This window comes from Chlamydotis macqueenii, chromosome 2 (assembly GCF_036417535.1).
Source record: "Chlamydotis macqueenii isolate bChlMac1 chromosome 2, bChlMac1.mat, whole genome shotgun sequence".
Taxonomy (NCBI): Eukaryota; Metazoa; Chordata; class Aves; order Otidiformes; family Otididae; genus Chlamydotis; species Chlamydotis macqueenii.
Genome location: NC_141557.1, coordinates 68674269 through 68691555, shown reverse-complemented (window position 1 = coordinate 68691555; position 17287 = coordinate 68674269). Strand labels below are relative to the sequence as shown.

Genomic DNA, 17287 nt, shown 5'->3' with positions numbered 1-17287 from the left:
AATGAGAGATGAAGGTTATAAACAAACAGGGGAGGCTCTGGATAGACAGACGGGAAAAAAATGACACTGCAGGGATGATTAGGTAGTGGAATAGATGACCCAGAGGGGTTATGCAGTCTCCACATGCAGGACTTTTAAGACCTGACTGGACAAAGCCATAAGCAACCTGAGACCTCCCAAAATCCTTTCCACTCTGAATTATTTTATGATAACAGGACGGATCTTCTTCATCTTCTCTGCAGAATTTCCTCCATGTAATACAGTTCGTATCAGTCTATGTATTTAAAGTCAATGCATATGCTGGTAATTCACTCCACAGACCAGGAAAATTACACAAAGGGTTGCCCCCCTACTTTTAACTGAACAAGATCTAAGAGAATTTGAGCAAGAACATCACTAAACAGGATGCGACAACATTTTTTTTTAATTGTTTTAATACGAGTGAATAGATTAAGAGATCTGAAATGTTGTAAAGCAATATACATAATGAATAAATAATATGCACAGGAGAGTCATGTCTATGTTATAACACTGGCTAGTATTCAGAATACTTAAAATAAATCCAGTGACATTGGATAAAGTCCATAAAAATGCTATCCTGTCTTCCCTTGTATGAAATTGTTCAAGTATAAAAAAATCCAATACAGTGTAAAATATTAAATTCCATTTCGGTCAAGAATAAAAATTGCAAGTATTGTAGTTTCACAGGACAATGTAAAGCAGCATTTTCTAGCAAAGGGAAAAATAGTCAGTCTACATACACGAGTGAGAAAACGGCACTAATGTATTTGAGAGGTCTACATGAAAACCTAGTAGAGGGAAAAAGGATGAACTAGCAATATTTTATGTAAAAACCTAAAAAGTGTTAATTTAAGAGTACCCTCATACAGTGCACATACTGAATTTAAATAAATCCAAGTCAACATCCTTAGTTAATTAGGTTAATATTTAATATGCTACATCTAAGCCTACTAAATAATTTATGCCATGAGATGAATACATAATTTTACAGTGTCACATCTAAAGTCGCTTTCTTTAGAGCGCAGCATAGTAAAACTTTCAAAATAAATATTTCTTTTTAAATAGCATAACAATTAAGGCACAGTATAAATCACATACCATTAACCCTTCAAGAACTGCAGTCTTGGTAACAAAAGTCGCCTTGTGTACTGTATGTTTGCTAATAAATATTTTAAATATAATCCTGAAATAGATATTAAAATTGTACAAATGGTTTCAGAAAAGAAAATTCCCTTAAAACAGTTCTTAAAAATTTTAATTCATTAAGCTTCTTCCTGCCTTTATTCACAAGTTACGAATAGATGCAATAAATAGAAAGAGAAGGCTGTTGTAGTAAAGGGCTGATCCTATTTTAGAATCAGAATAGCTGACACCAGCAGTTAAAGTTTCCCAAAAGTGAAACAGGATGGGGCGAGGGATTAGGATGTGACAAGCTCATCACATGAGCACGAGTGATGTGTTCTGTCCAGAACTGTCTGTGTTATTGATTGTCTCTACAGCTGTTGCACCCCTTACTTCCACATCACTTGCTCCATAGTTCCACTCATCCAGAGGACAGAGAAGAAAATAACTTTGGTGCCTGTCCGCCATCTTACTAGCCGGCCATCTTCCTTGGGTTGTTCGATGCCCGTTAGTGAGACAGTGAGAAGGTACTATCTCACGAAGACAACTTCTGAAAGCTAGAAAGGACAATCAGTGCTTTAAGCTTGTTTCCTCTTAAAATGGATAAAGACTACATATTGCTGACTCAGTTTTTTCCCTGGTTCAAACTTTTCAAATACCATTTTCTTACTTATAAAAGGCAGTTTTGCTTCCCTGATACTGTAAAAAGTACACCTTTGCTTTTTTTGGTTCTTGTTTGTTTGTTTGAAAACATGAAGTCCCATTGCTACTCCTGCCACTCTTTCATGACAGTACAGTATTTTTTTTTCCCCCATTTTCTTCTGGCTTGATACTTGAAACTAGACATGCCGCACTACCCCTCCCCTCTAACATGATTTGGATGCATACTGTATGAAGACAGTGGAATAAAAATCTTTAGTTTCGCAATAGCATCGCTATCCTTAAAGCTCCTTCTTTAATATCAATTGTCTCTGATTAACTACTTAGACTGGAAGGCTGAAAAGAGGAAGAGAAAGAAAGAGCTTCCTTCAGGAGTCCATCTGCTATTGCATACGGTCTGTCTGCAGCTGCTGGGGCTGGTACTGGCCAAAAGCGGCAGCGGCCGCGGCAGCCGTCCCAGGTGCGGCCGCGGTGATGGGCTGCTGCACCGCGTAGCCATAGCCCCCCGCCGCCACGTACCCAGCAGCGGCAGCCGGCGAGGCAGCGTACGGGTACTGCTCGTAGGCGGCCGCGGCAGCCGAGTACTGGGCGTAGGCAGCTCCGGTGTAATCGATGTAGGGTGTAGTGGAAGCAGCGGCTGCTGCGGGCTGAACGTGGGGAATTACCACTCCGGGCTGCACAAAAGCCTGTGGATAGACATAGTGAGCAGGTATCCTGTTGAAAGATGGGAGACGGAGTTAGAGTTGATACGCGAGTCAGCGCCTAAGCGTCATATCCATACTCCGAACTAAAACAAACTCAATTTAGTTGTTGTTATGTGCATAGGGTTGCCACAATAACTAGGCTGAACGGACTGATTATCAGTTCACTGGCCCGAAGAGAAGCATTGCTCCAAAGCACAGCATTATAGCTGAGTTAAATAGGAGTGTTCAATGCTGCTTGAGGATATTATGTTTAACGCTATTAAAATCTTTAGTAGGACCAGGAGTACCAATGTCAGTGTTAAGACAACTATAAAGGAGTAAGCTTGATTATTCCATCTGGAAAATTGCGGTATTTGTTTTTCAAAACAGCTCTAAGTCATTTTTACTACCCTGCTTCTCACTTAGCGACTCGACTCTTAGTAAAATTATTTCCTGCAATACTTTTATTATTAGTAACTGAGCAGTTTGACAGCATCACTACAATGAGTTTGACAATAGCCAATAAGGCAACAAAACGGTTGAACCCTGACTTTATGTAAAGTCTTCTCGTGGAGCGGGGGGGGAAGAGTGTATTGTGGCAACCCTACTTAAGTTGCTATGCAGACTCAGCACACATTAATTTCTCTGCAACCTCAGTCACCCTTATTAAAAATAAGAAAAAAAAAAAAAACCAACACAGGCGACAAAGGAGTTTAAATAAAGTTCACAAGTGTGGTAAACACAGCAAGAATCACACTTTCCAAACGAACGATAGTGCAGCTCACTCCGTCACAAGAGGCCATTGAGGGGAAGCTACATAGATGCTATTAAAATCCATAACAGTGACTCCTAAGTACATGTGCATCACACTTTTACAAAGTTTGTAAGGACACAAGGGTCAAACCTGTTTGATTATCAGGCCACTGATGTCCTGTTTTGTGCCAGCTTGTTTATTTCTATGCAAGACATACAGCATAGAGTTTTTTGGGAAATGGGCATAGGATTAAATCTAAATAGATCTGGTGCTTAACAAAAGAAAAAAAAACCCCACAAATTTATGGCTTAAGAAGTAACCATTCTGAACAGATCAGTACACACTTTCCCATCTTCTCCAAGTCACAAAACTTGCTTCCTTGGCTTCTTTACTTAGCCCTTCAGTTTTGAAAATTGGTCATATCGTTCTCTTAGCACACAAATGTACATACATGTTCATCTCATATTGTTGTATTTTATCATATAATATGATTTTTAAAAATGATATACTCAATATAATTCTCATTTTACATTCATAGCCCTGTCTTGCATCTGGATTTCCACAGAGAAGTCCTTCATATATGCAACTCCTTTCCAGTCAGTGAATCTTTACAGATTGTGCAGATTTACTACTATTCCACACTGAACTTTACCTTTACAGACAACTCTAGTGACTGCACCAACCTTTTAGCGCACTGTAAGCACAGATGCAAATTGCAACGGTAAAAACTGTCCTCTTTTCTCCAAATTCAAGATTTAATGGAATGGGGTTTTTTTGTTTGTTTCAATTTTAAAATAACTTCAAAATTTACTTAGGTGGTCAACAAGGAAACATTTCAGTCAGAAGGGGCCCTGTCAACTAGATTCATAGCAAAGCATAGTTTAAAATAAGTGATAGTCAGGCTTTAGAACAGCCTAGTTTTCTTTTTAAGAAATGAAGAGCTCAGTTGATTGAACAGGGGTATTAGCAGAGAGAAATGTTCAGTTGCCGTGTTTAAGACATGAACGCCACAATCATAAAAACCCAACATGTCAATGAATTCATTTCCTACTATGTGAAGGGAGAAATAAAAAAAAAAAAAAAAAGTGACAAATAGGAATTGGGAAGGGAAAGAAAACATAAAACAAAACCATAAGTTGGGTTTTTAACACTCACCTAATTTATGAGGTGATTAGCCAGAAGTGCATTTGAAGCATACTTAAGCTGGCTCTGTGCATTTAAATACACATCATTACCTGAGCTCTCCATACAAAATGGATGAATATAAACAAGCATTTTGTATTGGTTACCAATCAAGTGCAATCCTAATAAATATAACACCATGGTTTTTTAAGTATTAAGGGAAGAGGTATAAAACCAAATTCAAAGCCACCGAGAGCCTCTTCTGCATCATTAAGAGTTCATTTAACAGCACATCAAAGGGATCTTTACATACAGCATTTATGAAAGAGAGAATTCTAACAGAAGAGACAGTAAGCAAGCTTATCGAGATGCTTGTGTTGTCCTGAACTGATGTTACTAAGATTTTCTGAAGACGTTAGGACATTCGACCCTATCCTTGAACAAGACAGAAAGATACATGTGCTCCCACTTAAACTCTTGTGACTTGTTTTATTTGAGCCAAGAAACTAACAGGTGGTGAAGTTATGAAACATTATCTGTTTGCCACTTCTTACCCTACAATAAACATAAACCCTGTGCAGGCTCCTCACCACCATGCCATTTCACACATGATGATTGACAGCAGAAGCTGCAGTGGGGCTATTTTTGATCATCTGTCATGCTACAACTGTTGAGTTGAGTAAAATGGCTTTATATGGCCAACGTAAATTTCTACCTACTGCAGAGGCCAGCACATGTAGGTCTCAGACATTCAGAACTCAACTGCTTTTAATGCTCTACCAAGTCAAAAGCTGAAATAGCAAATCCCAGTTATGTTGAATATCCTTAGGATTCTTAATTTTAAATAAAAGCTGCTGCTTTACTTTTGAAAGCAAGAGTGAGAGAATTATACATGGTTTAAACTTTCTTTCCTGGCAGTAGTTGTTATTTTGGAACACATATTCGTTGTTTTATGCTTTTGCAATAACGAAAAAGGGAAGCCACATTTAACTTCAGCAGTATCTGTAGTTTGGGGATATTCAAAATTGAATGGCATACACTTCTGCCATGTTCTATAAGACCTTCATTGTTATAACGGAATATTTGCACTTAACTAAGACCTCAAAAATAATCCCATGAGCAATAATAAAGTGAAAGCTAATTGTTTTAGAGGAAAGAAAGAACTTTGTAGGCTAATGAAGAGAGCTGTGGCACATAGAAATTCAGCAGTAGTAGCACATCATTGACTCTCACCATTAAATTCTTGTGAAAGGAGATAGTTAACTTTGAACAACATGTTTTGCTTTGGCCCTAGCGTGGCATCATCTGGTTTTGTAAGCATAATTAAAGAGTACATTTTCATCAATGCACAGCTTTCCTCATAGCAGAAATAGGTTACGTAAAGAGCAAGACATACAAGACCCTTAAAAGACTTCCATTTAAAATTGTGCCTGATACCATTAAGAGGACATTTAGCATTTTGCAGGTTAACTTCTGACTGTCTGGGCTTCATTCCCTCTTTCCAGGTTATCCATAGTCTAATATTATACAGGTCTTTTGATCATAAGCTCAAGAGAGGGCTTTTTCTTCTCTCCTAAAAAAGGCAGAATTGCCTAAGTCTTGGAAGATAATATAAAGCAGGCAGTATCAGCTAATGATTTGGTAATGAACTTAACTTTGGATTTAACTCTGATCTTACTAAAAACAGTGGGAATGTTCTCATTTTGATTGAGGTACAAGTTTTAGACGGAAAATAAAGGAAAAAAAAAATCTCTCCAGTAGAACAAGTTTTATCCTACACCAGTACCTCTGTATAACCTTGTATTTTCCCACCAATATTAAAGTAAAAATTACATAAGCAAAATGAGAAAGACTATCTGAGGAGGCAGTCATCTTCCCCCTCCATAAATTGCTATTGAATTCAGAGATAGTATTTTAATAAACAATCCTGAAAAGAGAGCTGTATAGATAATCAGTCCTGTGATCAAACATCTTTCTAGGAAACACACCAAGAGTAAGATAGATGCTGAATGTAAAGAGCAGGGAGAAATGTTATTTGGTGGATTAATTGATCTCTGCAGCACTGAATCAAGAAAAATTCCCAGCATTTTAAATGCTTCATGCATTGAAGCTAATCTAGTTTCTGGCTCCCTCCACCACAATAATGTTGTACTTAATTCAGAACATTGTACTTCTGCATCTTCTCAGTAAAAGTAATGTAACATAATCCAATTATTTTCAGTTTCTTGTTTGATAGGTGGGGAACCACATCAGAACACTGCTGACCATACCAGAATATGGCAGCACCTCACCAATTTGCACTCTGATAGGAGGAAAAAAAAAAAAAAAAAACCAACCAAAAAACCCAACAAACCAGAAACAACAAAATGTTTGGAGCTTTTGTGTATGGATTAGCAGAGTATTCTTAGTGAATCACCACTACGACCCATTTGACACAGCATATTTAGTAAGTGTACTTTTAAAAAGTGCAATGGCACAGGAGGAAGAAAGGCTCTAAGGTGGCCATATATTTCAGTGCAATCCACATCACATCCTCTCATTGTCAAGGAATATAGTGAATGAAGATGTACATTCATCCTAATGAATGCTGTTCATCTTAATCTGAACTACATTCCTTAGAAAAGGTACAGGTCATAGGAATTTTTGAGGAGGAAGCAGGATTAGTAATCTTCTTTGTTTGCACATAGCAAAAGAAAGGCAAAAGCCAAGGATTAAAAATGACCAATTTCATATATACATGACCTTGCGACCGACATTCCTCTTCTTCAGATGTATGTACATTGCACTAGAAATAAAACCTTATTCAGCCTGCTGGAAGAATTTCCCTGACCTAAACACGATTTACATGATCTATTGTTGGCTCTGGGTAAAGAAAGCAAGAAAGAGCCCTACATTTGCACAGTCCTTTTAGCAAGGGATTGCCACAGGTTCTCCTTTTCTGTTGTGCTCAGCAAATACTCAGTCTCTCCACGGCTGATCCCCAGGCAGGCCACTGGTTCCTCTTTGCAACAAGTGCTTTAACAGCTCCGGAGATAATGCGCTCCGCCTCCTGCCTACCTTAGCGCAGGCATCATAAACTGATCACTGCATATACACTGTCGTCTGCTCACACTTCAAAGAAGTCAAACAAAATACAGTACAGGATAATTGTAAGAAGGAAAAAAAAAAAAAAGTTTTCCACCACCTCCCCTTGGGTCTCAAAAGAATAAACACTCTCTTTTAAAAGTATGTAAGATTTCTAGGAAAACCTTTTTCCTACACTTTTGAGGACAGGAACTGTTTCCTACTGTTTTGACAAATCAAATACTGAGAAGCTATCGTTGCTTCATAACAGCTGGGTACAATATTCTAAAGCTACTCTAGTCGAATAAACAATATACATTTGTTCCCTACTTCATTGTTAGCTTACTCATTAATTAGCAAAATGCATTATTTTGCAAGGAGTTTCTCAGTCAGTGTGCATTAGTGAAGTGACACTGTATGGAAAGTTTAAAGCAGACTTCACCTCCTAATTATATGCCTATAAGAAGCAAGAGTTAGATCTACTTAGGAATAGTACACTCAAGTAAAGGAGAAATGCGCTACATATTAAAGACACATTGAAGAAAAAAATATCTCAAATTAGAAAGCCCAGATGGACGTACATTGTTAATAAGGAGCTCCACACCCCTCCCAAGAACAAACCTCCCCAAAAAATTATGAACATGCAAGCAATACGTTGATTTACTTAAAAATCAAGAAGTCACACAATTTAGCACTCACTACAAAGTATGGTTAAAAAAGTCACAGGCTACAGCTTGAAAGCAAGGAGAAAAAAAAAAAAAAAAAAAAAAAGGGCCTTTGCTCCCCATGGCAAAGTCACTCCTCAACAACAAAAACAAAATTAAAAAGACACCCCCCCAAAAAAAAAAAAAAAAACCAACAAAAAAAAACTTTCACTACAGCTCTTTCAATTAAATAAAAGCACACAGTTTAGCTATCAACACCACTTCATTACTGTAATAAATAAATAAATAAAAAGCACACGGAGGTCTATTGACTATATGAAAAAAAAAAAACATACATGCATCGTTAATCACCATTTTAGCTTGTTTGTGTTTGAGTCTACTGGTTACAGAGTTTAATTCCAAACAGAACTATTCCACCTCTTATCATCATATCCTTCTGATCAGTTATCTTAACTGTAAACGATCCCTGTCAGATTAGAAAGAGATAAATAACATTGAGTCAAGCTGAAAAAAAAAAAGAGAAATGGGGCACAGCAATCTTGCATCAAGTCATACCTCCTTGTTTTATCATAGGGTCATACAGGACTGGACTGCTTAGGTGCAGGGGACACGTCCCACACAACTTGACTCAGCTGCGGCATTTAGAACATGACCGACAAGGTGAGCACGTTTATGGGTATACATTTACAAGACTAAGAACTTCAGCATTGCTGGTGAGTTTGTAAGGCTGCTACTGCAAGAGGCCTTCAAAAAATCATACTTTTTCTTTCCTTTTTTTTTTTAAAAAAAAAAATAATAATATTCTTCCTCCCCTGTTTGAGGTCCCACTGAACAAACTTACCCAAAAGGCCTCTGTATGAGAGCTGGATGAAGCTGCTGGACACCAAAGGCAAAACCTACCAACAAAAACACATCACATGCTCTGTATGGGTGTTCTTTTGGCCACTTATTTACTCTATACATACACATGCACACAAACACAGAGTGACAGCCTTCACTAACAGCCTCCAGTGACGATGTCTGAAAGGCTGCAGAACCACAAATTAGAACACAAATTATATCAGTCCATACACACATACACGCATGCATACAGAACTTAAGTACAGCACATGTTCTCCTAGAGATGTTTAGAAGAATGACTTTTTCTAAACAACGAGCACAAAGTTTTCATTCACATTTTATTTCGTGCTCCATTCTGGTCCCTAACTTCAGCCTCTGAAGGATTATATAGTACTTTCTATTCATCAGTGTATTTGTGTACTTTCTACAGACTTAAATTCGAGCCATCTCTACTCATGAGGACTCAGCGTGGGGGTCAAATCCTAACTTCACTTCTGTTCTTCAAGCACCCAAGCATAAACGCCTTCTTTCCTTGGTCGGCACTTAATTACTCAGACAAGTGTTCCTCAGGCTAAGCCCACCGGGAACTCAGAGCAGCCTCCTTCAGAGGCTGTACACACACTTTGCGCTCCTGTCGCTCTTGCTGCGGAGCAGCAGTTTGGGAAGCTGCTAGGACATCGGACTGGCTCAGATGTGGTCTTAGGAAGAGCCGTTTCGTTTTAAAGTCTGCATAATAGCTCCCATCTGTTTGAGGAGTTTGCATTACGATACTGTTTGTATTAGTAAGACCGCACACATTGGAAGTGATTCATTCCTAGGCCAATCTTTCCCTGCAACGATACTGTAAATGGTCAGCACCACCGCGTTCCCAGCGGTAGGAATAACCAATGAAGCGTCTGGGCTGTGGAAGTCTTCCTGGGGAACTTCAGATATTTTACTCCTGGTGGCTTTGGGTTTTTAAATAAGGCATATGTACAAAAGAGCCAGAAAGTTACTACCTGCTGCACTTAAAAATCAAAACCAAAGCACACCTGAACAGCGGGTGCCCTTCAGGAAAGTGCCGGACAGCACTACCTTCCCCCCACCCTCCCCCCCCAAGTTTTACTCTCATCAGAAACCTGAGGAAAACGGAGAGAAAAGCCCTTCGGGGCCGCTTCCTCACCTGGCTGCATTATCCGCGGCTTGGCACCCAGGTAGGCCAGGTTGACGTTGGCTTTCCTGCCGTCGATGATGGGGTTGGGGTCTTTACAAGCCCTTTCAGCCGCCGCTCGGTCAGCCATGGTGACCTTTAAGAGGCGATGCCGCGCCTTAGGTCCCTTCCCGCGGGGAAAGGGAAGCCCCCCTCGCCCACCCCCCCACCCCCCCCACGAACGGCGCTGGGGGACGGCGAGGGGCCCCCGCTCGCCCAGCGGCTGCGGGGAGCAGGGGACCGGTAGCGGCGGCGGAGGGCGGGGGCCGAGCGCCGCCGGCGGCAGATAAACCCCCGGCGCGGCCGTATCAGGCAGCAACAGGCTGCGAGAAATTAGGCAATTCCCCTCTCAATCTCCTTTTTCAGTAATACCCCCCCCCACCTCCCCGTGCACCCCGCCCCGCCTCTCTCCAAGCTCACCAGCAGGGAAAAAAAAAAAAGAAAGAAAAAAAAAAAAAAAAAAAGGGAGAAAAAGCAAAAAGCCAAACGCCCGACACTCCCAAGCCCGCCCGGCTCCTGACGGCGACCCCCGCCGAAGTTTCTCCGCGATGCCCACACAGCCGCCCACCTGCCCCGGCTCCCCCTCTCCCCCCCAACACCCCCCGGCCCTGCCCCGCACCCCGGCACTTACAAAGCCGTATCCCCGGGACTTGCCCGTCTGCCGGTCGGTGATGACCACCGCCTCCTCGATGTCCCCGAAGACCTCGAAGTACTTGCGCAGGCTGGAGTCGGTGGTGTGGTAGGGCAAGCCCCCGACGAAGATCTTGGTGTAAGTCGTGTCCTTCTGCGTCGTGTGCATCTTCCGCCCGGCCCTGCGCGCCGCGCCGCGCTCTGCACCCACGCGTGGCCGCCGGGGCGTGCGGGTCCTGGGCGGCGAGACCCTCTTCCAGAGTCAGCCCCGCTCTTTTTATTATATTTTTTTTTTCCTCCTCTCTGCTCCCCGCCCCGTTTTCCCCTCCCGCCGCCCAGTTACGATACGATTCCCTTTCGCCTTGGGCAACCCAGCTTCCTCCTCGCAGAGCGGAGCCCCGCAGCCTCCGGAGGTTTTGAGGTAGGGAGCGGCAAAAGGAGGAGGGAGGGCCGGGCACCAGCCAGCCCGGCGGCCCTAAGTGCTGGAAACGAGCAGAAGCAGCAGCTGGATGACGAGCGCAGGGCCCGGGCGCTAACAACTGAGTGGCCTCTCCCCCCTCTAAAAGCCACCGGGTCGGGCACTCTCGGTTCCTCCTCCTCCTCCTCCTCGCAGGGGCGGGGACGGCGGCGGGGCGGACCCCGCGGCCCAGGCGGGGCTGACACACAGCTGTTGGCAACAGCTGGATGCCCGCCCCCCCGACCTCTACCCGCTCCGGGTGGTGGGAGCCGGCCCGTGGTGCCGTCAGGCAAAGGGGCTGCTCCAGAAGTGCCCCGCGGGGAGGCTGGGTGGGCTCCGTGGCAGGTTTGCCCCGGGTTTCTGCAAAATAGGCAGTGCCGGGATGCAAGTTCTTGTGGGGTCACGGTTGCCCGGCCAGCCGGATTGCCCACTGGGAGCTGGTGGTCCTCAAGTGTTTCCATCCCTCCCCGAAGGCTTGTGGTGAAACCCCTGCAACCCTCGCTTACCTCTCTCGCCAGGCTAGCAAAGCTACTGCGCCGCAGCGCTTCCGTTATTGTGGTGGTGGTGGTGGTGGTGATGGTGGTTGTGGTTCTTGTTGTTGGTTTGGACACAGGACGAAAAAAATGGTAAAGCTGCTTCACTTGTTTTTCTCTTCTCTTGCTGCCTCTGCCCTGTGCTGGGACTGGGGAGGACGCAGAGGAACAGAAAGAAAGGAACGTCTGTCTGACATGGAGAGGCAGAGGACTGTGGGAGTTGGGGGGAAGGGAGACTCACAGGAAGGATGGGAGGAAGGTTAAAGATTGGGGAAAACAGATGTGCACACGTGTATAGACTTCTAAACCATTCCCTTGTGGTCTCAAAGTCCTGATAAGTACTGGTGTCTCTTTTTCCTCTTTCTCCTACTTCCTCTATCTATTAGACTTTTTTTTTTCCCCTGCAAAGTCCCTCTCTCTCTTAGAAAAAGGAGCAATGCACCAGTTTGCAGGAGGGACTTTCACAACGCTCTTCAGCCTCTCCGATACCAAAAGTTAACCATAAGGACAACACTTAGCCCTAAACCTAGGCCCTGCTTGCCCCATATCTAACTTTGGCCCCATTTGATTTTTTCACCTGTTGTTATCATAGTTCTAGTGGCCTGTACAATATTAGGTCATGCTGTCACTAAAACTAACCCCAAAGCCTACTTGATCCAGCAGACTCTCCAGATTAAGTCATTTGGTTTGATATGTTTGGACTAACTCAGGCTGAAGCCTGGCAACCCTAGCAGGATCCAGACGTAAATGTTGCTTTTCAGCTCAAGCTATGACAAGCCCTTAACCGTGGCCTGAACACAGTTAGGCCAACTAACTCAGCCCCAAAATTTCTCCCAATGTGGCTCTCATATTGGTCTGGAACATTGTGTTCAAGCTGACACTCCAGCCACTTCTGTTCCAAGGGCTAATTGTAACCTTAGACTCTGGCCCAGTGACCTGAACTTAAATCCTGGCCCAACTAAAGGCATCAGCGTTCGCTAGAGCACTACAGCACACATACCGCTTAGGAGTACATTTAACTTCTTAGTCTCTTGTGGACTTGAAAGATGGACTTCACCTAAAACCAAACAGAGCCCATCCCATCACATTCCCTTTCCCTCGTTGTGCCTGGCCTATCTTTTGGCATCTGCAGGAATGGTTAATTAGCCTAGTTTTTCAGTCATTACACAAACTCCTGTGTTAAGGCCAGAAAAGCAACATTTGGCTATCCCAGAACTAATTGCAGCTGTATTTAGGAATTCGCCTCTTTCATCCCAGACACGTGGCCCAACAAAAATTTGAGCTCAGTGGAAGACTGGTGACTTTGACAGACTCAGACCCCAGACCCCTCCTGGTCTAACAGCAACAGCAGGTCTTCCAGGATCCAGAAACAAAACCTAACTGTCCACATCTATATCCCAACAAAGGACAAACTTCTTGCATTCTGATAGGCTTCACCAGGCAGCCCTTGCTCTAGCCTGAGTCCTTCTGTCACAAGTCCAAACATCCACAATACCATCATTAACTTGAAGTGTTTTGAGACATGTCTTAATAAAACCCTCACATCTTCTTTCCCTCCGATGTCATAGAATCATAGAATGGTTTGGGTTGGAAGGGACCTTTAAAAGTAATCTATCCAACCCCCCTGCAACGTGGAGGGACATCTCCAACTGGATCAGATTGCTCAGAGCCCTGTCCAACCTGGCCTTGAATGTTTCCAGGGATGGGGCATCTACCACTTCTCTGGGCAACCTGTGCCAGTGTTCGACCACTCTCATTGTAAAAAAAAAAAAATTCCTGATGTTTAATCTGAATCTACCTCACTCTATTTTAAAACCATTACCCCTTGCCCTATCACAACAGGCTCTGATGAAGAGTTTTTCCCTGTCTTTTCTTAAACCCCCTTGAGGTACTGGAAGGCCGCTATAAGATCTCCCTGGAGCCTTCTCTTCTCCAGGCTGAACAGCCCCAACTCTCTCAGCCTGTCCTCATAGGAGAAGTCCCTAATCTGCTTACTATTCTTGCAGCCTGCACAGGTTCCTGTAATGAACAAGCCTTTTCTGGTCCTTCTCTTCTAAGGCACAAACCTGATTCCAACCAAACATCGCCTTAAACTAAGAATGGCAGCCCCCACAGCAATAGACCTAACTTGCACTACACCACCACTTTCATGCTACAGGCCTACAGTCCTTCCAAGAACTGAAAATACATCTTCAGCCCAAATTGTTGCCCATTAGATTTTTCTGTGTGCCAAACCTCATCCTCTCTCAGTGGTGCCTACAGGACTCACATATAATATCAGCAGTCCTTGCCCCTCTTTTCCTAACCTTACACTGAACCAGAACTGTCATTGGTACCACAGCCATTGCAAAACCCAGTGATCCTGGAACCACAGTTCTCTAATCTGGTTTCTCTCACAGCCTAATCCCAATCTTCAACCTAACCATCATGTAAAGTTAAAAGAGGTGACACTGCTGTCCTGTGAGTATTCTGCACTATCTCACTAGTACTGTCCTCCTTGTTTGGTTATAGTCTTGAAATAGTCACACAATTCTCCATCCAGTTCCTCTCAGACCTCAGCTCTGTCCCTAAATCCAACACTAACTGTGGTCTTAACACAAGAACTGTTCCTGCTGTGATCCAAAGCATGTACAGCCCAATTTTCATCTTACTCTGGCAGGCTAACACATCTGCTTTTCTAAAACCAGGAGAAGTGACCCTGGCCGTGAACAGATCACAATATATCCTGTCAGCTATGCTATAGACATTCTACTACTGTATTAGCATCCTGAATTTAAGATGGCAGGAGTAAACACTGTTCTGCAGCCCATTCTTTCCTCTAACCCAACCATCTCACTAATGCTAACACTATCACAAGAAGGTAAGTCCTACTATTGAGGGCTAACCCCTCAAAACTCAGTTTTACCTTTTCATCTCTGCCAGCATCAGACCTCTTCCTGCATTAGTGGTCCTGACAGAATCTAGAGTGCAATTTTCCAGCCTTAGGATTCCTCGGGAATCCTAACCTAAATCCCAGCGTGGTGATACCTTGCCATTCTGCAACTAACTCTAATCCATTCAGTCCATTGTCAACACAAGCCTTTATTTTTGCATACCCTATGAAAAACAAACACAGGCCTCCAGCCCTCCGGATGGATGATCTTTACTATCTTATGACCAAATTTGGGCTGATTTGGTGCTACCAGCACCAGTCTATATCTTACTTCAGCAGTCCCCAGCAATAAAAATAATTTCCAACCGTTACTCAGTTTTTACTCATCACTTTAACTCTAGATTTATCCAAAGAGGTGACCTCTATCATATGGAAATTAATTAAAAACCATTTGAACACTTTAGTGTTCAGGAATATATTGTATAATTCTCTCCTAAACTGTGTGTTAACCCCAAATTTTAGGCTAGTCTTAACCCAAAGGAGGTGACCAGAAACACTCCAGAAGGGTAGTTCTTTCAGATAACACCCTTTTAGGATATGTTCTGGCCTGATTAGGGCTTGTGTCTTTGTGCTAGGGTTAGGGGTCAGGACGGTGAAGCTTGGAGGATGAGGTTTATCTGTGGAACCTGTAGGTACCCTGGGAAACTGATGAAGCTGTATGGATTTTGAGAAGAAGATGAGTCTTGAGTTAGCTGTTGGTTGGATGGTGTTTACCTGGCTATGCTGGGTGTCTGACTAAGTTTGCAGTCAGACTAATGGGTTTGAAGATTTAAAGGTATGGACCGTACAGCATCTATTGTGCTGCAGGGAGTTGCTGGGCAACTTCACCAATGTCATTATCCCAGCTGCTTGAGGTAGAATGCATTTTGTGTTTTGGAATGGGTCATCGGGATGACTTACTGCTAGGGATCTGGTTGTGGCTTTGGAATACAAGTGTGGAAGAAAGAAATTTATTCCTATATCCTGCAAATTTTGCAGTAGTGGTGCCACTAGTGAAGGCGTGCCAGTTCAGGCAAGCAGTGAGAACATGTGGAAAGAGGGTATAGGTAGGGCATTCATGGGGGAGATGTGAAACTGGGGTCCCTAAACCCATAAACAGATTTGGAAATTGAATCTGGGTCACTCATGTCCTGGTAGGTACCACAAACAGTAGACCACTGTAAAACCTGAGAGAATTATTGGTCTCGTAGGCAGCTATTCTGGAATTTTCAGGATCTCAGTTCTGAATCAATGTAGAATGTAGGCACCTAGGTCCTGCTTAAGTCTTTTCTATCACTGTGAGTATCTCCCAGGTATGTAGATACTGTTGCTGAAGGCTGTTGTAGCTGATAATTACCTTCTATGTAATTTTAATGGCTTAAAAAACATAGCTGAAGCTATAAATTAAGAAGTGGTCTAGCATTTCTTTTGGAACCTAGTAGCATGACTTAATTGGAGGAAGCCCCAAAAGCTATCAATTACAATTAATTGTTTTTACTCAGAGATTTTGTGTTTTTGCTGTCAAGGTAAGATAGCATAGACAACTTGCCAGCTTACCAAATGTTACCACTCACTGGTATCACCATAATTGTATTATCATGCTTTTTATTTATTTATGAGCACCATATGCCTGTCATGTCAGAAACCAGTGGATGTCATGTGTTCATTCATTAGGTTTCTGAAAACAACAAAGACCCCTGATTACGTTGCACACCGTTCATTCTGGTTAGTGCTTTATTTCAGTAAATAATAGTGGTCTTCAGAACATTCAGTACACCATCAATTAAACGCAGTTGGAATGTCTCTATATGTTTATATATACATATACATACACAGACATTTTGTTTGCTGACATTATTATTAGAATGCCTAGGGCCTAAAACTCCAGGGTTTTTAGGTAGGGCCAAAAATAAAAGTAGGTTTTTTTAGCCTAGTAAGATCATCAGTTTGGTCAGTGAGACTTACATTTCTGCTGAAGTTCCATAATGCTGTGACTCCGTGAAAGCATTCAGCTAATAACATTAGGCATGGCTTTGTCTGCTAATCTGTGTACTTCCACCAACCACATCCCATTACAGAGAGGAGCAGAATGTCTGACCTCTGCTCTGCTCTGTGTATGTTATGTGGGCAATGGTTTGGCTTTGCCTAGGGAAGCATAAAGTACAGTAGTAGGTTGTACACTCATGTTCTTAAACACACCGCAATGTGAGGAACTTGGAAACCTCATCATCTTCTCACTCTTCTTGCTGATGTACAATGTTTATCTATGATTAGTTCTTGAATTGCCAATTTCTGCTAAAAATTTCCTACCTAGGGAAGCTTCCACCTCCTCTCTTCTGGTAGTGTGTCCCTATTATAACAGATTTCATAATAGTTTGTTTTTTTTTTCTTCCTGAAATATATTACTTTTACTGTTTTCCAGAGTCCCTTTTACTACAGTATCTGAGTGCTAATCTGCATGCTTCAACTGTTGTAACCTCCTTATTCCCAATTAAATCACCAAATGTAGACCACCAAAGGTAGTTTCTGATGGGAATATTCCTCCCTTTAAAGGGCAGTGGAGGAGGTGACACAGAATTTAAGTTATTCAGCAAACAAAATTCAAAGCTTGTGAAACTGTGGATGTAAGACATATTG

General features: G+C 42.6%; 1 protein-coding gene and 1 long non-coding RNA gene across 5 annotated transcripts in view; one reads left to right on the top strand and one right to left on the bottom strand.

Moving 5' to 3' along the window:
* The window catches only part of LOC147601687 (uncharacterized), a 32479-nt gene extending 22393 nt beyond the window's left edge, over positions 1-10086 (top strand). Inside the window, exons 2-3 of the long non-coding RNA XR_015257618.1 lie at positions 8664-8750; positions 9361-10086. This is a non-coding gene — a long non-coding RNA (uncharacterized LOC147601687). The remainder of the gene's footprint in view (positions 1-8663; positions 8751-9360) is intronic.
* On the bottom strand, positions 407-11474 carry RBM24 (RNA binding motif protein 24). 4 transcript variants are annotated; one of them, XM_086740194.1, is made up of 6 exons: positions 10751-11472; positions 10093-10216; positions 8932-8986; positions 3391-3442; positions 2323-2517; positions 407-1700 (listed from the first exon to the last, which is right to left on the bottom strand). In XM_086740194.1, exons 1-6 carry the CDS (start codon positions 10916-10918, stop codon positions 1674-1676), a joined length of 621 nt encoding a protein of 206 aa, XP_086596320.1. In that variant the 5' UTR covers positions 10919-11472; the 3' UTR covers positions 407-1673. The 4 variants fall into 4 exon arrangements, with proteins under 4 accessions (XP_086596320.1, XP_086596318.1, XP_086596322.1 ...); XM_086740192.1 differs by having other exon boundaries at positions 407-2517; positions 10751-11474; XM_086740196.1 differs by lacking the exon at positions 3391-3442 and having other exon boundaries at positions 10751-11342.
* Between the last annotated feature and the right edge of the window lie 5813 nt (positions 11475-17287).

Excerpts from the sequence above, each read along its gene's own strand:
- RBM24 (XM_086740192.1), bottom strand. The coding sequence starts at position 10,918 with ATGCACACGACGCAGAAGGACACGACTTACACCAAGATCTTCGTCGGG. Across the intron at positions 8,987-10,092 it reads GCCGCGGATAATGCAGCCAG|GTTTTGCCTTTGGTGTCCAG; the intron begins GTGAGGAAGCGG and ends TTTTGTTGGTAG. Across the intron at positions 3,443-8,931 it reads CTCATACAGAGGCCTTTTGG|AAATAAACAAGCTGGCACAA; the intron begins GTAAGTTTGTTC and ends TGTCTTGCATAG.